At 52.8% G+C, this 20,730-nt stretch overlaps 1 protein-coding gene across 1 annotated transcript; it reads right to left on the reverse strand.

Annotated features, from left to right (window-relative positions):
• Window positions 1-6,189: 6,189 nt before the first annotated feature.
• Prom2 (prominin 2) lies at window positions 6,190-19,309 on the reverse strand. Its single transcript, XM_051144580.1, has 24 exons — window positions 18,909-19,309; window positions 18,343-18,392; window positions 17,762-17,964; window positions 17,540-17,660; window positions 17,236-17,299; window positions 16,880-16,969; window positions 16,367-16,569; window positions 15,977-16,051; window positions 14,995-15,058; window positions 14,626-14,785; window positions 14,204-14,356; window positions 13,179-13,302; window positions 12,704-12,795; window positions 12,489-12,573; window positions 10,547-10,693; window positions 9,620-9,691; window positions 8,849-8,941; window positions 8,670-8,723; window positions 8,319-8,399; window positions 8,086-8,154; window positions 7,292-7,381; window positions 7,024-7,130; window positions 6,635-6,707; window positions 6,190-6,476 (listed from the first exon to the last, which is right to left on the reverse strand). Exons 1-23 carry the CDS (start codon window positions 19,138-19,140, stop codon window positions 6,644-6,646), a joined length of 2,493 nt encoding a protein of 830 aa, XP_051000537.1. The 5' UTR covers window positions 19,141-19,309; the 3' UTR covers window positions 6,190-6,476; window positions 6,635-6,643.
• Window positions 19,310-20,730: the final 1,421 nt, after the last annotated feature.

Raw genomic sequence — 20,730 nt, forward strand, 5'->3', positions numbered from 1 at the left:
AGTCTATGCTAATGAAAGTGGAGTCTTTGCCCACCTGACAAAGCAGCAGATCCAGGCTGTTTTCAGACAAAGCCAGTTAGTTCTAAGGGAATTTTCTACCCATCAGTTACATGTCCAAGATTCAGGAACCAACTTGGAAAGTGCTTATTACATAGGTCAGAACAGGCCTGGCCTTACTCATGGTGGTTTAAGGAGACTTAGGGTCTTCTGAGCAGCCCACTCCAAAGCCAGTGCCTTTTCCTGGAGAGTCACAAGTCTCTGGTTGGCATCCTTGCCGAGATTCCACTCCGCAGATAGGGGCTCCTTGGCAGAGTCCTCCCCTGCGGGACCTAGCAGGGAGCCAACATTTCTCCAATAGCCTCTACCCAGCAGGTACCCCTCATAAAACAGTCATGGGGCATCTGTGCCCTGCCAGGAGCCTCGAGTCACTTAACCCCCTTTCTTCTGGTTCTCTGGGGGAACCTTCCCAGGGCCCCAGGCATTTCTAGGGACTCTGAGAGATGCAGGAATGAAAAGGGGCCAAAGAGGGGTTTGAGCAGATCTCAGCCTTGCTCTGTCACATGAACATGGGTCAACTTCCCTAAAAGAAACTCTTGGAATTTGAGAAGATTCTCTGGAGGCTTGTTGGACCCATAAAGGTTTAGGATGCTGAAGGCGGCCCAATGTGGTTTGGCACTATTAGGTTGACGGGGTTTTAGCTGTGGCTTCCTCAGGTGGGCCTGGGGTGCAGACTGCAAGAGGAAGAGGGAGGGGATCTTTTCAGCCAACTGGAGCCCTTTTCCTCCTCTCTAGGAAAGAAACTCACAACCACAACCAAAAACTTGTGGTTCCGGGTCTCCCAGAAGGGCAGCCGGACACTGTCAGGGCACCGAGCCGGAAGTGCACACTTCTCCGCCCGAAGGTCGGTCTCTGGGTGGAAAAGGATGAAGGTCCTTGTCACAAAATTTCCGGTGCAGCCGGAGGGGGGTGGGATGGGAGGGGGAGGAGATTTTCTCCGAAATAAGTGTTACTGCTTTTTTAGCTGGGCTGCCAGCAGCAGGCCAGGCGGCAGCAAGGAGCTCAGGGCTCCGGACCTGGGACAAACCAGGTGGTGCTTCGGAACCTCGCAGCAGCCAGGTGGTTCTGTGGTGACTGCCAGGCCGGCTGTGGCGTTCAAGCGTCCAGCAAAGAATTCTTCAGAGGGAAGGGGAGCGAGCCCTTCTTCCCCCTAGTGCTTTAGCTCGGAATAAACAGCCAATCTCTGTAGTCCTTCCGTGAAACAGACGGTACTCGCCTGAGAAACAGGGACTTAGAAACCTTGGGCAGCGGGGCGGGGCTTTGAGGATAGACGGGGCTCATTGGCTGGGACTTAGGATGCTGGCAATGCTCTATTTGCATGGGGAAGGATAATAGGTGACAAGAGGTCAGGTGACTGACCACTACCGGGAGGTTGTGTTATGTGCTCCAGAGGCAGTCTGGGAAACATGGAGAGAGCTTTGTCCCACACCTTCCATTCTCAGGATGAGATTTTTAAATCTCAAATTTGAGATTTCTGGGGTTTGAGCATGCTCCATCTTGCTAGTCCCATGCTAATTCCCCTGCGAGCCCCACAAAAACCTTGGAGTCTTCTGAACTCTTCTCAGTTCCTGCTCATGACCTCTCCTCTCCATACCGGCCTCAACCTTAATTCCTTCCTCCCTTGCCCTCTCAGACTTACCTCTGTAGAGCCTCCAGGTTCACGCCTTTCCCTCAGGCCCCTGCTGTGTCTGGTCCTTGCAAAGGACCCTGGGGAGCATATAGGGAAATCTCTCAGGGCTCATGACTCACAGCCTTTACCTGTGGGGGTCTAATCTCACAAGTTCTCCAAAGATGTCTGTTGCCCTAAAAAGCCTTCCTCTCAGGTGCTGCAAATCTCAGAAGCGGACTCAGCCTGGAGCTGTGGACACCTGAAGACGATTCTGTTGTCTTTCCCAGGCCCTTGAAATCTCTTTTTACCATCAGCCACATGAACTCTGGAAGGCCAAGCACACTTCCTGGGAAGGGAACAGCAATTCTTGGTCATTTTAGGCCACACAGTAGAGTCAGGGCTCTCCTTTGACTCCCTCACATGCCTGGCCTGAAGTAGAGGCCACTGGGACCAAACAGAGCTTCTGAAGGCAGGAGGCCTACTCCCATGGAAAGCGGTTGTCAGCCCCAGCTAAGCTTCTTTCTGGATTTGGTGGAATTCCAGGCCCTCCCTTTTCCTGTCATGGGCAGCTCCACGGGTCCTCAGGGCCTGGTGTCCCAGTTTGTTTTCTGTTGTGATAAAATACCACAACCACAGGCAGCTTGAAGGATTAAAGTGTTTACTTCAGCTTACAGTCAAACACAAAGGGAAGTCATGGCAGGACGTCAAGCACAGAGACCATAGAAGAGCACTGCTGACTGGCTTGCTCAGCCTGCTTTCTTATACAACCCACACCTCCCTGCCCAGGGGTGGCACTACCTGCACTGCGCTGGGCCCTCTCGGCTCAACCATTAATCAATAAAATGTCCTACAGACTTGCCTACAGGCCCATGTGACGGAGGCCTTTTCTCAATTGGCAGGCCTATCTTTCCAGGTGGCTGGCGGGAAATCGTGGCTATCAAGCAGCTTCTAACGCCTAGGGGTAGATGCACCTGCTCTTGCCTGATGCCTGTTTCTTTCACTGGGCCTGGAACAGGGCCAACCTATGTGGCCCCATGCCAACTCTCACAGACGCCTTCATTTGGACCAGTAGCCCTCCCCTTAGCTCTGCCATTTCCACAGCTAACAGTGACCCTGTAGAGGAAGAATGAAGTATCTGTTAACTGCGGAGACACCCATGAACCCCACTTGCTCTCTTTTTTTAAGGGGGCAGGAAAGGGACATGTGGTCAAAGGATAATTTGTGGGAGTTGGTTCTCCAACCACTTGGGTCTTGCAGATCAAATTCGAGTCATCAGGCTTAGCCGTAAGTTCCCTTATCCACGGAGCCATCTTGCTGACCTTCTTGTTCTTCTTGTTCTTTTTTTTATTTTAGTATTTTTTATTTTTCTAATTAATTAATTAATTAGTTAATTAATTTTACGCCTTCTGGCACCTCACCTCACCCTCAGGCTTAGCCTACTTCCCTCAAATCTCCACTGGCCCTGCCTCCCCTGGTACACTGAATGCAGATGAGGGCTCAATGCGCATCACTGTGGGCAGTGGCGAGGCCTGGAATAGGTCTCACTCCCCACCTCTCCAACTCCCCTTACCCAGGTCTGCAACTTTATCAGTGTCTGTAAGATTGCAGAGTGTGAAGTACTCCCCACACAGCGGGCACCATATCCGAGATACTCAGGGAAGGACGAATTGCCTGGAGGAAAGGCTTAGCTCCATCAGGCTGGCTGCCAGCCTCCTAGCTCACTACATGGCCCGAAGAGGTAAGGGAATGATTTTGCCTCTTGATCAATGTTAGGAGGGACACTGTCCCTGGCCAGCAACGAGCAGGACCTCAGGCTGACCCAAGGGAACGCCGATGAGTGTTGGAGTGCCACCAGCATCAGCGGATCCTGTCCATCCCTTATCTCTGAGTCTTCTTTTCTAAACCAGGTAGCTAAATGCCCGCCTCTCTCTTGGCTAATTCATAGTGCCTAGTACGCTCACTCCCAGGCTTACAGTCTCACCTCACTCTGCTCCAGCCCCAGCCATGTGGCCCCATACTTTGTACCCTCTGAGCTGCCCAGACCTGTTCACCTAGGACCTCAGATGCCCTAACCCACACGATGCTTCTTTGGCAGAATCTGCCACAGGGCCCTGTGCTGAGTGACCAGGTGGAGCATCTGGCAGAACTCCCAAGGCCCCCAATCTGTCATCCCTCCTGCCACAGGGACATCAAAGGACATCTGACTCAAACCTCTCGAGACAGGGCCTCCCTCCCACGTGCACACAGGAGATGGAGACCTGAAGAGAATATAAGAGGACACATCCAGGATCAGGCCCAGGGCACCTGAATCTAACTTCAATGACGTTGAAGCAACCAGGTAACTTCCTGGAGCTTCATCAGGCTCAACCACAGATAATAAACTGGAGTGTGGTGACAGCAGATGACTGCCACAGTGAGGGGGTTTCAGTTTCTATATGAAGCAGCTCCAGCCAGGTAACACCCAGCATTTTAAACCAGGAAAATAGGCATATGTTTCCCTCTACAGCTATTTTTGTCTCTTTGTCAACACCAGTACCACCCTGTCCCTGTGTACCTCTGAACAACCCCTTCTCCAAACCAGTGTCCAAGGGCCATGGTGAGGTTTCTGGGTGCTCAATTCGAGGACTAATTCCCAGCTAGACACCACTTATAAAAGAGAATGTGTGATGTATATGCCTTTTGAGCATTTGCGATTATATCTGTTTAAGTTATAGGGAGCAAATGGGCTGGTTGAGAACCACGGAGCTGGAATGGAGATGCAGCTCATCTGACAGAATGACTGCTTAATATGCACGAAGCCCTGGGTTTGAATCCCAGCATCGTATAAAAGCAGGCATGGCAGCAATGGTGGGCTATCTCCATCCTAGGATGTGTTCACATTCCAAAAGATGCTGAGCAGAGCTTTAAATGACATCTGGTTAAAAGCCAAGCTCATTAGAGAGAGGTGTGCCCCACAAGGCTTTATTCTAGGGATGTGAAGAGTTGGCACAGACTCACTCACCAGAGATTTTTGAAGTATTTGAGCCCTGCCAACAGATTAAGGTGACCCTGTTTGCTGGGTCCCCGCCACTGCTTAGATGCACACAACATCCTCATGGAAGATGCTATCATCCAAGGCCTCCAACTATTCTGACAGATTTTCAGATCCAAGAGTACCAACATTCCACCAACTCTACCATACAGGAGAGGCAAGATGAAACTAACAAAAACAAGGGACCCAGTAGCCACTAGGAGCAGTTCACCAGGGGCTTCCATCTATGTGAGAGAATCGAGTTCAAAATAACTTGGTTTAATGTGCTCAGGTAAGCAATTCTGACAGAGAACTGGGAATGATTTTTTAATTGCTTTTATTTCATTTGTTTAAATCTCATCAATTGCATTTAAAAAATACAGGGTGTCACTTCCTCACCCTCAAGTTAACAAACAAGTAATAATTGAAAAACAAAAACTTCCAACCTCTGGGGAAAAACCAAAAAAAAAAAAAAAAAAAAAAAAAAGCACTTGTGTAACCTCCCAGGATGCTGGTTTGAGAGCATACTTGCAGGAGGCTTAGTACACTAGGTACCACCATACTCTGTTCTAGCAGCAAAACTGCTGCTGGTTCATAACATGCAATTCCACATCAACAGGCCCAGAAACAGAGCAGATCACCATCATCAAGGGCATCATCCCTCCTTCCTGCCCAGACCCTGGCTCGGCCCTCAGCCTGGCTTTCACTTCCTGAGCTACACTTGCTCAGCATCAGACCCTGTCAAAGGTCTCCACCGATCATCATATTTGACTTTCACAACCCTACATACATTTTATAACAAAAGAAATCGAGGCTCGGGGGACCTATGTAACATATTTGAGGTGCCCCAGCTAGCAGCATCAGAACCAGGCTGTGAATCACATGACTAGCAAGCTCTGCTCCTCCCACTGAGTCCCAAGAGGCCTGCAGTCAGAGAGGCCTTGGAATTCTTCCCACAAATGCTCATTAAATGCCAATTGTATACTGAGCCTCAGCCTTAGAGACCCAGCTGCAGGGACCCAGAACCCAAGCTTAGGGAAGTGAGAACATGCTAACGAAACAGAGATTGGTCCATATTCTCTTTCTTTGTCCTTTCTGGACCCAGTGTCCAACACACAGGGACCATGCAGAGATGGGTAAGGGGTGGTCTTAATTCCTATCTGCAGGAAGTTCTCACTACTAGATCCTTCCTGGGCAAGACACTGGGACCACCCATGCAAAGGGGGAGCCCCCTCTCTTAGGAGGCAATGCTCAGAGAGAAGATGGGGCCAGCACTGCCGTTTGTAACCCAGGGTGCAGATCAAACAGCTCAACCCTCAAACAGGCCTGTCTTACCCTACTGGGAACAGGAGGTCCAGACTAGAACTACAGAAAGCTCAGGGGCATGACCTCAACTATGATGTCTGCTGCCTGCAAGGAGGCCTGGGAGCCAGCAAGGTGGCAGTAAGGACAAGGTAAAGGCATGTGGGGTGCAGGGGTGCGGGGGGGGGGGGACTGGGAGGATCTTCCTGGAGAGAGCAAGCAGAGGGTTGAGGAGGAAACAGGAAGGACATTGGGGCAGGTGAGGGGACCAAACTCAGACAAGGGGGAAAGAACTTATAAAGGAAGAGGGGAGAAAGAAATGGGGCAGATGGAGGGGGTCTCTGTCCCCAAAGGCTGGAGAAGGAGCTCCCATGGGTGGAGAAGAGGAATGGACAGGCCAGCCCTAGAGGCCATCCTGGGCTCTGAGATGAGTTACAGTCTTCTGGTCCAGGCTGAGACAAGGAAGAAGGACAGGAAGCCCCCAGGGATTACCTTGCCCTGTTATAATTTAAAAAGGAAACAGGTGGTCATGGGAGATGGGTCCCTCCGCGCCCAGGCCCAGACCCTAAGTATCTTTGCCCTCCTGGATGCTGAAGACCCCAGATCTCGGCCCCCTTCAGCTCAGGCACTGAGGGATTATAGGAGGTAGAACTCACCAGTGGGTCCTATAGTTTCAGGGAGGTGACCCTGGGGATATGGAAAAGCTGTGTCTCTTCGGAGCTGGTGGAGCTGTGACATCACAGAACTAAAATGAGTCCCCAGCACACGCCCTCGGCCCTGACACAGGGACAACTGGAGTTCTTGGTGTCCCTGACTCAGGAATCCCCGAGAGGAGGAGAAGTCCCAGGAAGCTATTCCCCAAGCGGGTGTCACAGCAAGAAAGCCATGTGGCAGGCTTCTGCGGGAACTGTCAGGCCCTAACACTCCTTAGAGGCGGGCCAGAACCTTTCTCTGCCTGGGAGGTTTCTGAACAGGATGTGGTCCAATTGGTTGTAAAGAATTCCTGGATATTTGATGCCCACTGTGGTTCTGGCAAGCCCCTCACCTGAGGCGTTTCCGGATGGGACGGAAGTATTTGGAGGTCTTGACAGCAAAGATGATGCTGGGGATGAGGAAGAAGGTGCACCAGCCCAGGCAGAACCAGAAGGCATTCTGGATGGGAGCCATGACATCAGTCCACCAGGCTGCACCTGGTGCCTTCCCACCAGCCCTGTGCCCAGAGGCCCTGCAGTGACTCCACATGCCTGGCCTCATGCCTTCCTTCTGCCTCTCTCCACTGAGCTCTGTATCCATGATGGGATGGGGACACTCACCCACGGGTCAGCCATCATGTCACAGAGGACCACGTGGCCATTGTCCAGGGCTGTAGAGAGGGGCTGGCAGGTGGTGATGTGCTGAGTCACCTGTGGCGCCAAACATGAGGCAGTTGTAATGTGAAGACACCTGGACTCACAGATGTATACCCCATATTCTGAGGCTGAGGCTGATAGGAATAGGAACACGTTCAGGGGGCATACCTGGGGGGCCACCTCATACTAGAACACAGAGTGGCAGGTGCACGCACAGACATAATGGTCATGGGTCCACAGGAAGATTGGGACACTGAGCATCCTGCTCAGCTCTCACCCTTTGCATCTACTCACCAGCCTTTATGTAAGCCTCACTATGTCCCCCACGATGGCTTTAAGCCATCCTTGCTGGGGAGGCACAAACATGCCTGGCTTCACACGCATGTGCACATACATACATAGATACTCAAGGTAAGCCAACCCCCTGTGAAGTCTAGACCATTCCCGGAAGCTGTGGCCCACAGGGTGTGCAGGAGGAGATGGACTTTGAGGGCTGGCCTTAGACAAGCAGAATGAGGGACCCATCCATGGAGAGGCATGGGGGGGGGGGCAATGGAATATTCTAGAACGCTAAGGGCTGGGGGTAGAAGTGGGGTGGGCAGCATCCACTTTGTGAGCAAGAGTACAGACGGCAGGTTTGGGAATTTGGGTCCAAATGCAAAGGCCTATGGCCTACGGCACCCCCAAAGGGCTCCACAGCTGGCTCACTGGGGTGAGTACACTTTGAGGGCCAGGCAGGGTTCTGTGCCCTTACTTACCTCTTCTTTCACCCAGGCCACATACTGAGAGAAGTAGCCCATTTCCCTGCTCAGAAAGCACTCGGTGGCCTACAGGAAATAGAGAAGCACTGGGTTGGCAAGAGTCCTGCCTCCTCTCCACACCCCTCCATGTCTGGCATCATCAGGACAAGCTTGGCTCCTATGGGAGCCACAACGAGAAATGAACTGGAGGAGAAGCCTGGGTTAAGGGCGATACCCTGCCGTCAACTCACATTCTTCAGGATGTGGCTAATCTGCACAGGCAGCACTCCTTTTAGAGACGTGACATTGCCAAGAACGTCTGAGGTATCCACCTGCAGGAGACAATAGGCCAGCTCAGCCATCCATATGTCCACTCACCATCTATCCAGGCTACATTATACCACATATATCACCTCAGTGGAGGAGGGGTAGGGCTGGCTCTAGGACCCAGAGGCCAAGGAAAGAGGTCCTTAATGATCTGACCCCTTTCCTTCCTCCCTCTTGGCCTTCTAATGGGGCAGGACAGGACAGAGATCTTAGAGCGGCCATCTTGTTTCCCTCTATTGTCTGTTATGACCCACCTTCCCACTCCCATTAGCTACCTGCAGACTTGGGGCAGAGGACGCCAGGGCCCTGACACTGAGGTTGAGCTTGGCCTGTGGAGGAAGAATCGGAGATGTTACAGGCAAAAACTCAGAGGCAAGAAATGGAGAACATGGCTGGCCCCTCTCTCCATCCCTCCTCTCCTCTCCCTCAGGCCCCAGACTCCCTCCAAACTTACCACAAGTCTCTCCTGGGGGACAACCTTCTCCTGGTAGAGGCGCTGGAGCTCTCTGGCCTCCTCCTGTAGCTGCTGCCTCATTACAGAGTCATTCTGAGGGCAGACAAAAGGACCAGAAAGGTTTCCATGCCAATAAGAAGAGTAGGCCTCTAACAGGATACACTAAAGGCAGTGGGGAGTTCTGGGCTCACACACAGAACATGCCCCAAGCCCAGGTTTGTCCTGTTCTAGGTCCGTCCCAAGCTGGATGCCACCAAATCTTCCACAGCACCAAGTAAGCTGTAGAGACCACTGCTAAAACTGGGCAATGCTCCCTGCTCTACCGGGGGTCAGGGTGGCTGTGGAGTCTCAGCTGTCTTGAAGGGAACCTCAGAAACTCGAGATGTCTGTAAACACAGAGAGTAGCTTCCCACGCTGTGTGGATGTGCCCATTAAGGGGGTCTTCTCGGCACCTGCCCGGTAGACTCTGCAGCTGGCCCGGCTGTGTGAGGTTAGGCCAAATACTTCTTCTGTCTGATCTGAGATGCAGAGACAGAGGGCCCCGAGAGATTCGGAAGGGCGTGTCCAAGGCCACACAGAAAATTAACAGTAAGGCCTGAATGGGGAACTGATGCTGCAGAGCTTTCTCAAGGCCAACTGTAGGGTGAAAAGCCTCAGGCCCTAGCCTCTGTCCCTGCCCCCTTTCCAATCCCAGCATTCCTAGCCCCTGCTGCCCAGATCCTCTTCTTAATGGCTGTCTGGCTAAAGGGTCTCTCTCTGCTCCCTTCTCACTTGGGCCTGGGCCAGTCCTTCTAGCTCCTGTGCCAGCTGCTCCACGTCAGTCTTCACCACAGGCTTCTGAATCTGAGGGAAGACAGGAGACACTCAGAAGGCTGAACCCAGATGTCCCCACTTACCCTGAGCCTCTGAATTCCCAGCTTGTCAACTGTGTCCTGCACCAGCTGAAGCCCATTCATTTCCACACCCCATCAGAGAAGATCTCACATAGCCCAGGATGAACTCAAACTTACACATCCTCCTCTTTCTACCTCTCAGGCATGTGTTAACACACCAGGCTTTATCCAGTACTGGGGACTGAACTTAGGGCTCTGTGCATGAAAGGTCAGCACTCTACCAACTGAGCCACACACATCCCCAGCCCCAGTAAGTCTATTGTGAGGTCTCATAGTGAGTTCAAACTGAAGCTATGAAGTATTTCAGAGTTTCTAATGGAATGGAAACAAAACAAAAAACCCAAGATGCCCTCTGGAATGCCTCAAAGAAAAGTCATGGTTGAGCTGGAGAGATGTGACTGCTTTTCCAGAGGATCTGGGTTGGATTGCCAGCACCTGCACGGTGGCTCACAACCATCTGAAACTCTAGTCCCATGAAATCGGCCGTCCTCTTCTGGTCTCCACAGGCACTGCATGCATGTGGTGCACAAACATACATGCAAGCAAAACACCCATATTACATGGGGAAAAGAAAGAAAAAGTCAGTGTCACACCACCATTCTTAGCAGCAGTGGGTTCAGGACCACGAACAGCGACACATGGCCCGGCTAGAGGGACCTTGGGAAGCCTATGTACTTCCTTAACAGGAGTTAAGTTCCAGGGGGGAAGAGGCTGTGGAGAGCTGGAAAGAGGCAAAACACACCCAGAATGGCCCTTCCATTGGGTGTCACATCCTGCTGGGGCACCAGATGTGTCCCTCACTGACCTGTACAAGAAAGTCTCTGTAGTGGATTTTCTCCAGCCTGCTACTCTGAAAAGCCTCCAGGTCCTGGCGGGCAGTGGGGGTCAACAGGTCGAGCTCTTCCACATCCACTTTGAAGCTCTGCAGCTTCTGCTGAAGCTTGTGGGTATACTGAGGCAAAGGACAGGATGAGTTACATTGCTGAGCCCTGGTCACTTGGCTTGAGGGCCATCACCTGGATCACTTAGGGCCCCTACTCTAGACAAAACTTCTTAGGCTTCCAAGTGATCTCTACTCAGAGTCCCAGTCTGCTCCCAGGGACCATGTGTCTACTGGGCTGTGGCATACACTTCCCATGGCCACAAATACAAAATAGCTTTCTGGTCTTTCTTTATCACATCCTCTGCATTAAGGTCTTCACAGCACCTAATACTCTAAAATCATTTATTCCTAGACTTGGTAATCCTAGCTCATTAGCTCAATCATATCGGGGACTTTGACTGTTCTACCTAAGGCCCCTCATCTGAAGCAGAGTCTGTCATGTGGCAGGTGGGATACAAGTTATAGACTTGGGATTGAGTGAGGGAGTGAGTGAGCATATCCACATTTTCAGGAAAGACATCTGGCACTGGCCTATCTTATGTTCATGACTCCAGCGGCAATATCAGAAAAGGCAGCCCATCTCTGGTCACCTCTTCCCACCCTACTAGGTAACCTTCCTCTAAGGGGAGGGGTTCCCAGCTCTCTCAGTAGCAGCATTCCAGGCATCACTGACAGGGACAGGACATGGAGCAGCAGACATTCTGGTGCCCTGCATGGTCCATGTTATCTCTCTGATCTGTGTGTAATTGGCCTTTTGATGTCTTTTCTGAGAATTTTTTTTCAAGGTCACATTTGATAAAAAAAAAAAAAAAAAAAAAAATCACAAAGCCTCAAAGAACTTTCTGGTCCCTCAGAACCAGAAGCCTCATTGGTCCATACTTTTTTTTTAAAGCTGCACTCCCTTCTGAGGCTGAGATCACTTAATACTGAGATGACTTCCAGCCAGCAAGGTTGAAGACCTCCTGTGCCCAGGGCTCTGCTGCAAAGCCTCCAGTCATGGGACAACTGTGTCTAGTTAAAAACACTGGAGGGAAAAGATGCTGATATTAAGCAAATGTCCCTGGCCATGGCTTAGGGGGGAGAGGGGAGTGGAGAGAGAGACAGAGAGAGAGAGAGAGAGAGAGAGAGAGAGAGAGAGAGAGAGAGAGTTTCCTAGGACATGCTTAGAGAAATGGCTCCTAGGTGCCCTCTTCCCTACCTTACCTAGGGAGAGAGTGAGGAAAGAAGGCATGTTTCACACATCTTTAGAGCCATAGTCTAAAGTGCTACCTCTCCCAGGTTCTGAAGCTTTCTTTTGTTGATATTGACAAGTGTTTCTGTCCTCTGCCACATCCACCCTACCTTTCCACACTTCTGCACCCAGCTCCACTCTAACCCCCTGCACCACCGCTGCCAAACAAACCACCTAAGTCCTGGGAGGACAGACAGCCTGAAATTCTGGGGCCAGACAAGGGGCGGGATAGAATCTGCCATTGCCGCCAACTGGTTCTGAAAATTTAGCAACAGCCCCAGAGAGCTGTCCACCAGTGTCACTCAACTAGCTCAGGAGCACTTCCATGCCACTCCCAGCTAGAACATGTCACCTGGTATGTGTCCTCACCAGGACACCCCCCCCCTCATACACACACTTATTGTCACTGTCCTCTCCTCCCATAACCTGGAGGACATGCTCAGTGATGGCCTCACATGCCTACTCACACCCCCAGAATCTTCCATAGCTCAAGCCCTGGCCAGGCTGAGTTGGTTGCTAAGGTCTCTGGCTTGGGGTGCTATGATAGAGTTTTTTTTTAATTCATAGATGATGCTCCAGAGTAAAGGGATGTGCAGGATAGGGTTTTAACAGCCTTCTAGAAGGTGCTCTTACCTGGCTGATATCCAGGTGCTTATCCAGGTCATAGGAATCATTGAGCTCTAGAACCTTCCAGAGTACTGCCCCTGCCTTACACTGTCTGGGGAAGAAAGATCCACATCAACAAAGAGCTGCTGGGGATGGCAGGTGGGGCTGGCATCACCCCGAGGGGACACCCGCTTTTTCACCTTCCTCCTCTTCCCAGAGCCAAGCCCAGGCCTCCCACTCACTGATAGGCCTGAAGGATGCTGATGTTCTTCCTCAAGCCAAGGAGGTAGGACAAGTTCATAGATGGGGGCAAGTTCCCCGGGGTGTCTGCAAACTGCAGGTGGGCCAGAAGAAATGGAGCATAGAGAGGTAAGGGGCAAGGCTGCCCTAATGCTTGGTGCCCACCCTTGTTACTCCAACCAAACCCGCCCTCTCATTCAAATGACTCCTGACTCCTTCTGGGTACCTTGCCCATCAGTCTGGCAATAGCGGAAGCAGGACCTCTGGTACAGTATCCTTCCCAGACTCAGAGTTAGAGGGTGGGTACCACCATCTGGACTCCTTGCTGAGACCCGGGGAGCACCTCAGGGGCTTCAGGCTCATGGGTATCCCTTTATCTGGCCCACCTCCCTGGCATCTCATCCCCTTCCTCCTGACTCAATCTCTTGGCCCAATCACCCTTCGACTCCCTCTGAGCTGGAGCAGGCCCAGGCCCACCTCAATCAGCTCTCCACTCTCCCAGCTCCGGCACACCAGCGTCTGCACGTTGCCACCCACCAGGAAAGTGGCGAAGACGAGGAGGATAAGGGGTGCTGCAAAGAGGAAGCTGAAGGCCACACCTCTGGAGGTGAGAGACATGGTTGAAGGAATGTGGAAGCTGACTGTCCTGAACCAAGCTTGTCCCCACCCACATCCTGGATCCAGCATAGGCCATAGGTTGGCAACAAGGCATGCCTCCTGGGCAAAGGAGAATTTATCACTCCTGGTGACTCCTTGGCACCCTCACCTGAGCCACCCACATCCTGCTGTTGGGCTCTGCTGCCCTGGAAGCCTAGAGGAAGGACACTTGCTTGTACAAAGAGCCATTTCTGGACTTAGGGCCCATGAAATTGAGCAGTTTCCAGTGGCCAACCTTTCTAAGTAGTAACTAGCCTGGTGAGACATGCCTCAATCTACACAGATAATACTCCAAAGACCCTGAATAGTAAAGACCCTTCGGCTGGTGCCACCGACTTACAGAACTTCTTTGTAAGCGAGGCCCAGCCCCTTGCCAGGCCATGGGGGCTTGGAGAGTAAAAGGTGGGGTAGATTTCAATTCCTCACTAAGAATCCCTTTGACCAGGCATCTTGTGGAATGAACAGCCTGGCCAACCATATATGGCAGCCCTGGCCTTAAAAGCTGTCTAGCTTAAGGATGACAAGCAGATTCTGCCTTTGTTGCTGCCTCCTGGTGACTTTGGGACTTGCCTCGAAGGCTTCTAAAGCTGCGTGTGGGCTTGGCGGAGCACTATAGTTACTTGCCCTGTTACTTTCCCTGCTTTAGCCCAATCCCCTTAGATAGAGGAGGACACTGAGGCCCAGAGAGGTCATTGCTTTACCCAGAGTCTCTCAAGGAGTGAGGACCAGGTCAGCACCAGGGTTCATCCTCCTGACCTGCCAAAGTCCACTCTTGTTGCAATCCAGCAATGAGAGGGCCCTTCCCTCCCCCCACCACTCCCTCCCTACTCCCAGCCCTTTCTTACGCCATGAGGAAGCGAGCTCCAGCCTCGCCCTTGGATTCCGAGTGGCTGGGGTCCTCCCTGGCAGATAACCCGCAGATGCCTAGGCTGAGGCCCAGCAGGTTGCAGATCACCACAAGCAAGATGACAGAGCACAGCACGCATCCCAAAATCCACCTGTCACAGAGAGAATATGGGGCTCACTGAGAAAGAAAGCCAGCTGACACCGGAGGGCTAGCCTGGGACCTAGGCCTCTAGGCCCCAGACTGGGTCTTTAGAAGTTGGAAGTGCAGACACATTTCCTGAGGTCTCACAGCTTAGGCTCAGGTTTAGGTGTACGCATTCTGGGGAGACATAGGAGTTAGGGTTCTTGGCTTAAAAGGAGGCAGTGGTCTTGTCAGGCTGGAAGGGAAGTGGAGAGGACGGAGGTTTAAAGTGCTACTCACCTGTATGCCTCATATCGTTGCACCTCCTGCAAGTAGGGGCGGCTGTGCTGTTCCCACCCATCCAGTGCCTCGCTCCAACGGGAAGCCGCCTCTGAACCTGGGAACCCCTGGGCCAGCATCCTCACACCTTCAGGCTGCTCAGCCAGTGTGTTTTTCAGATCTGCCCAAAGTCACGGGGGTTTTAGAGGAAGGTATAGAGGGCACCCAGGAGTCAGGGCTAAATCTCTGGGACTCACAGAGAGCCCACCAGACAGGGAACATAGCCACCACCCCCATCACTGGCCAGCTCACTCCTCTCCCAGCAAGCCTTCCCTGGAAGAGGTGTGGCGGTGGGGGGTAGCACGCCAGGCAGCCAGCCAGGCCCCTCACCTTTGACCACATTGGCTGTCTGCAGTGCAACCAGGAGCGGGAGGTTATTGAAGGTGGCGTTCTCCTGCAAGGCCAAGCAAGGCTGTGGTCTATTGTTCTCTGCCTGGAATTCTGCCTTGGGGTCTCAAAGTCACAGGCCCAGAGGGAGAGTGCTGCTAGTCAACGTTCCAGGCAAAGGAAGTGCTCCTTTTGCCCTTGCAAACATGGATTCTCCTGCCTGCCTGAGGTGCTCCGCACATGGCACATTATGAAGTCCTATACCCGCTTCTGCTCAAGGCCGCTTCCTAGACAACGGGTGGTTTTCATTCTCTCGCCCGGTCTCACCTATCCCCTCTTCACAGCCAGCTCTACTCCCTCACCCGGGCTCCAACCTTACATCTGTTTTAGCCTGGCTTTCTTCTTCCCAGGCTCCCAGCATAACTGACTCACCGATTCCCCAACTCCAGGCCCTGGGTCACAGGCTCTGACTCATAGGGTACCACCCCCGCCTTGCCTTGGCTGTCTCCACCCAGAGAGCAGGCCTGCCCTCCAGGGTGCAGCCAAAGCACCTGCTCCCCTCTGGCCCAAAGACCCCCATCCTTTATGGGAGCCCAACTTTTTCTGAGCTGCAGACTTGCCACTCTCGTCTGACTTTGTGCACTGGGGACAGGCACAACAAGCCTTTATTTAGCCCAGGTTGGCCCAGGTTGAGGGTGGACTCAATTTAGGCAGGTTCTTTTTGGAGTTTTCAACATAGGGTTTCCCTATATAACACTGGCTGTCCTGGAAGTCACTCTGTAGACAAGGCTGGCCTTGAATTCACAGATATCCCCCTACCTCTGCCTCCCAAGTGCTGGGATTAAAGATGTGGGCCACCACCACCACCACCATCCGGCTTAACTAGGTTCTTCTTGTTCCAGAGAGTGAAACCAGCTGGAGCCCTTCCCTTGTTAGTTCCCAGGCAGGTGGAGCAAGAACCCAGGTAACCAAGACAGGCACTTACCTCCTGGACCATGCTGGAGAAGTTGGCCTCTGGGACACCGTTCAGCTGATGCAGGACATCATCCACAGAGGGCACCTGTAAATGGGGCGTGTCTATGACATGGGAAAGATCCCTATAGGAGAAAGGAGGTGCCTCTGAACCCCTAGCATCCTCACATGTAAAACTGGGACCAGAGAACCCTGGAAGCTATTACACATGAAGCGTAGGGCTCAGTGTGTGGCACAGAGAGCTTTGGCTCACTCTTAAGAAAGGAGGGTCTTTAACCCCCAGGGTACCCTGGAAAGGACGGCATAGCCCAAGGAAAGAAGGCCCCCTGATCACTAGGATGCTACAAAGGTGCAGGCTAGGTCAGTCCTTCCAAGTCCCAGTGGCTTTGTTCAGGGCCTGCACCTGGCTAAAGTCAGCACCCAGTTGCAGAGCACTGGCCCGGCCTAGGGCTCCCTTGCAGTTCCCTTGGCACCGGCTCTCCTGAAGCAGCGTGAGCAGGCGTTTTTGGTGTGCCTGCACAGGTGGTTGCAGGTACTGCTGACCCTCCTGCAGCTCCACTGAGGTGGTGTTCAGGGCTCGAAGGTCATCTATGGAGACCTGCAGGGCTAAGAGAGTCACACATGGCCTGAGGATCTCCTCGCTTCCTGGTGCCCTCAGCAGCCCAGGAAAAAGAGGCACCCTCCCCCTGGCTAAAGGGACATAAACTGTCAATAGCCACAATGGAAACTGCCTCTGGGTACATGAGGCCAGGGAGTAGGCAGGGATGCCACATACAGGATCCCAGCATAATGGAAGGAGAAACGTTCGGGTGGAGCTGGGGTAAGTGCTTGAAATACCGGGGTGGGGGATGGGAGAACTGGCTCCTAAAGAACACCTGCTGGACCCACCCACATATAGGGCACTGGTCCTACTTACCCTGACCCAGGCTGTGCACTGAGGCTAGCACTGGGTACACTGTGCTCTTGAGCTGGTTATAAATTATGTCCCCAAGGTTCTCACCGACACCTGCACAACATGGGGCACTTAACAGGGCTGGTCCCCTGCACCCCACCCCCCAGGAGCTGAGGACATCCTCATGGCTGAGGCCCATGAACCCTGGCCTCCTTGTCCTGCAGTAGTATTGCTGCTACACAGGGAGATCCCTCTTTGTGAAGTGTCCCCTCCCTCTACCCCCCTCCCGAGTCCAGGTTAAGGGAGCTGGGAGGTTCCCCCCCCTCCCCCGAGGAAGGCCAGGGCAGAGGGACCTGGAGTTGACCGACTGTAACCCTCACCATCCAGCTCCTTTGAGACTTGCTCCTGGGGCACGGAGAACTGCTCAGCCACAGCCTGTAACTCCTAAGCAAACACAGGGGAGTAAGCCATGTTCCCTGTCCTTCAACAAAGTCCAACAGTTAGGGATTTCAGGGACTTTGCATCAGGGGGCAGTTAAGTGCACATGGGAAAGGCTACCCTCTCTGCTTTGAAGGTTATCCACATCTGGCTTGAAGCAGGACATACACACACACACACACACACACACACACACACACACACACACACACACACACACACGGGAGGTGTATACTAAGAACTCACTTCAGGAACATCTGAGACCAGGCCTTTTAGGCTGAGCAGGGTCTCGGGGACAGCTTCCACACTTGGGCCTGTCTGACTATGTGTATACTGGTTCGTAGCAAAAGCGCAGACCATACCAATCCTGCAGGAAGGGGAGGCAAAGGAAAAAGGGTTTGCAATGTGCCCAGGAGCACAGACAGGGCCACCATCCAGTCCCCCCACCTGACCTAGGCAGCCTCTCACAGAAGTACGAGCGTGGTCAGCAGCAGGAAGGACATGAGGGTGCCACGTTCACAGGCCATGGCCTTGTGCTCCGTCTTCACTCTGCCCCCGCAGCGCCTGCGGCAGCGGCAGCAACAAAAGCAGAGCCCGGTGGTGGGCACCAACAGGAGGTAGAGGCCGGCAATCACAGCACACGCCACGTAGCCTGCCTCATACCGAACCACCTGGGCAAGGCAGCAGGGCATGAGGGGGCTGTCCTGCCTTTCTCCTTCTTCAGCAGAAGTCAGGAGTGGGGAGAATGCCTGTGTGCCTCTATTTGTGCCCTAGTGAGCCCACACAGGACACACAAGGTAAGTGGCATCCTTGCTAATTACCATTGTACAGACGAAGCAACTCGGGTCTAAGGGCAGTGAGGACCACTCCAGACCCCACTGTGAGTAAAAAGAAGATATGGGGCTTGAGCTCAGAAGGGAAAAGGGTGCCTAGGACCTCACTCCGGCAAACACTCAGCAAGGTGGGCTGAACTGAGCAAGGCGGGGGGGCCCCTTCTGCTCACCCTTAACTCCGGTCCCCAGCCCCTGTGCCTCTGTGCTTACACTTACCTCATCTGTCTTCACAGAAGACGGATCATTCAGCAAGGTCTTTATCAACTCTAGGGAAAGGAAGCAAGCTGAGGGTTTGGGGATAGCCACTGCCTTGTCCTTGTGTCTCGCCTGTCCCCACTGTCAGGCTAAGAAAGGTTCTTGAGAAAGCAGTGTCATGTGGCTGTGACAGCTTGCCAGGCCTCATCACGCTGCAGGAGAGGCAGCTGGTAGAAGAAGGCCTCAAGCCGACCTTCTGGACCCTTCTGGGTAGGCCCTGTGGCTGGCCAGGTAGTCCACCCCCTCCTCCTCCTGCCTCTTCTGGCCCTCCTGAGCCCTGACACCATGGCACTGGGACAATGAAACATGATTTAACATACTGTTCTTGCACTTAGAAAGGAAAGGGAGTTGGTCCAAGGTCAAACAAGAAGGTTAGAGAGCGGCTTGTGGAATCTCAGAACGTAGGGGCAAGAAGAAGGTTGCGTAGCTCCGCAAACCTCAGCCTGCGAATGCTTGTGGACAGGACGCACAGAGGCGAGCTTGCGACCTAGTGCCTGAAGATGTTCGCTGGGGGAGGGGACACTCACCTGACGGGAAGGGGTTGAGCTGAACCACGGAGAGGAATCGTCGCACGGTACCATAGAGGGAGTCCAGGGGCCCCGGCGCGCGAACACGAGGGGCCAACAATCGCGTCCTGGCCACCTGAGCGAATGCCAGGTGGTCGGACCGGCAGTCGGCTGCCACAGCTCCGGGCAGGCTAAGGGCCAGCGCCAGGCTCAGGCCCAGCAGGGGCACCATGAAGCCGGGCGTGCGGGTCATGAGTTCGGGCAGGTGGGCAGCACAGGCTCCGGCGGCGGACAGTGCGGGCCAGGCCGTGCATCCTTCTACAGCCTTCTTCTCTCGGTCCCCGTGGCTCTACAAACCGGCCCGACAGGTTTGGGCTCCGGAGCTACCAGGTCGTCCGCCGGGAGCGTAGGAAGGGCAGGGGCGGAGGCCGGATGGGGGCAGGGCCGGGCCCAGCAGCCCTTGGCGATCTCAGTGGAGCTTGTACCTCTCTCCCCTCCCGACATGCTGTGCAGGGGCAGCCTGGAGCCCGTCCGGGGGGTCCCTTAGAGTCTCTGGATTATCTAGGACCGCCCAATTTCAAACAGAATTTTCCACACTCAACTCCAGCAGCCCAACCTGAGGGCTGGTTAAAGATGGCCACGGAGTGAAACCCTGGCCAGTAGGAGAGGTCCTAAGACCAGACCCATAAACCAGGAACCAGCATGGCTCTTCCTACTTCCTCTGGGTACTGTTTTGTTCCCAGAAGTGACCTCTGCCAGGCCAATCTGGAGCAGGCACTGTCCTTAGGGAGAGCAGAGGGATGCCCTCTGGCCTAGCCATGCCATCTGGTCATAACTGGCAAGAACTTGACGGAAGTTATGTCCCTAAAGATCTGTGATTTGTGAAGGACTCAGGATCCTGTACCTGAGCAGGTGATGGAGAGATACTCCTGATGGAAAGAGGACGTTTCTTGTAGCATTATTCATGGACTACCTGGAAGGCCATGACTGAGGAACTGCTGAAAGAAGCATCCCCCAGAACACAGCGGGCAGTCATCAAAGTGAGTGAGAAGTGTCCTTTTGGCCTGGATAGATCTTTATGCATTAATAAGCACAAACAGTTATTACAGACATGAAGACACATAACAGCGATTCTTTCCAGTAGAAAGAATGAATATATATATATGTACATATATATATCATGATTAGTTATACATATAACATGTATTCTATACATATAATAATGCATGTATTATAATATATACGTTTAACCTATGTATATTATACTGCTGAGCACAGTGGCACACACCTGTAATCCCAGCACTCGGGGAGGCAGAGACAGGTGGATCTCTGAATTTGAGACCAGCCTGGTCTACAAATTGAGTCCAGGACAGCCAAGGCTACACAGAGAAACCCTGTCTTGAAAAACAAACAAACATATACATATATAATATATAAATTTTTTTTAACTAATTAAAAAATTTACTCAGTCTACCTCTCTCTGTGTGTATGAGCGCAGGATGCCACCACCTTGTTGAGAGGCAAGGCTTCTTTAGTTTCTGCCGTTATGCTCTCTCTGGGCTAGCTGGCCCTAGGCTGGAGTGTCTGGGTAGTTCTGCCTCAACTTCCCATCTTGACCTTGGAGTGTTGTTAGATTGCAGATTCTTGCCACCATGTCTGGCTTTAAAACCAATTGTTTTGTTATATTTATTTATTTACTCTGTGTGTATGTGTGTGTGTGTGTGGGGGGGGGGGCTGTGGTGGTTAGTTGGCAGGAGTTGGTTCTTTCCTTCCATTATCTGAGTCCTGGGAATCAGACTCCAGTCAGCAGCAGGGTTGACACCACCACCTTTACTCTCCCAGC

Source organism: Acomys russatus, chromosome 4 (assembly GCF_903995435.1).
Source record: "Acomys russatus chromosome 4, mAcoRus1.1, whole genome shotgun sequence".
NCBI lineage: Eukaryota > Metazoa > Chordata > Mammalia > Rodentia > Muridae > Acomys > Acomys russatus.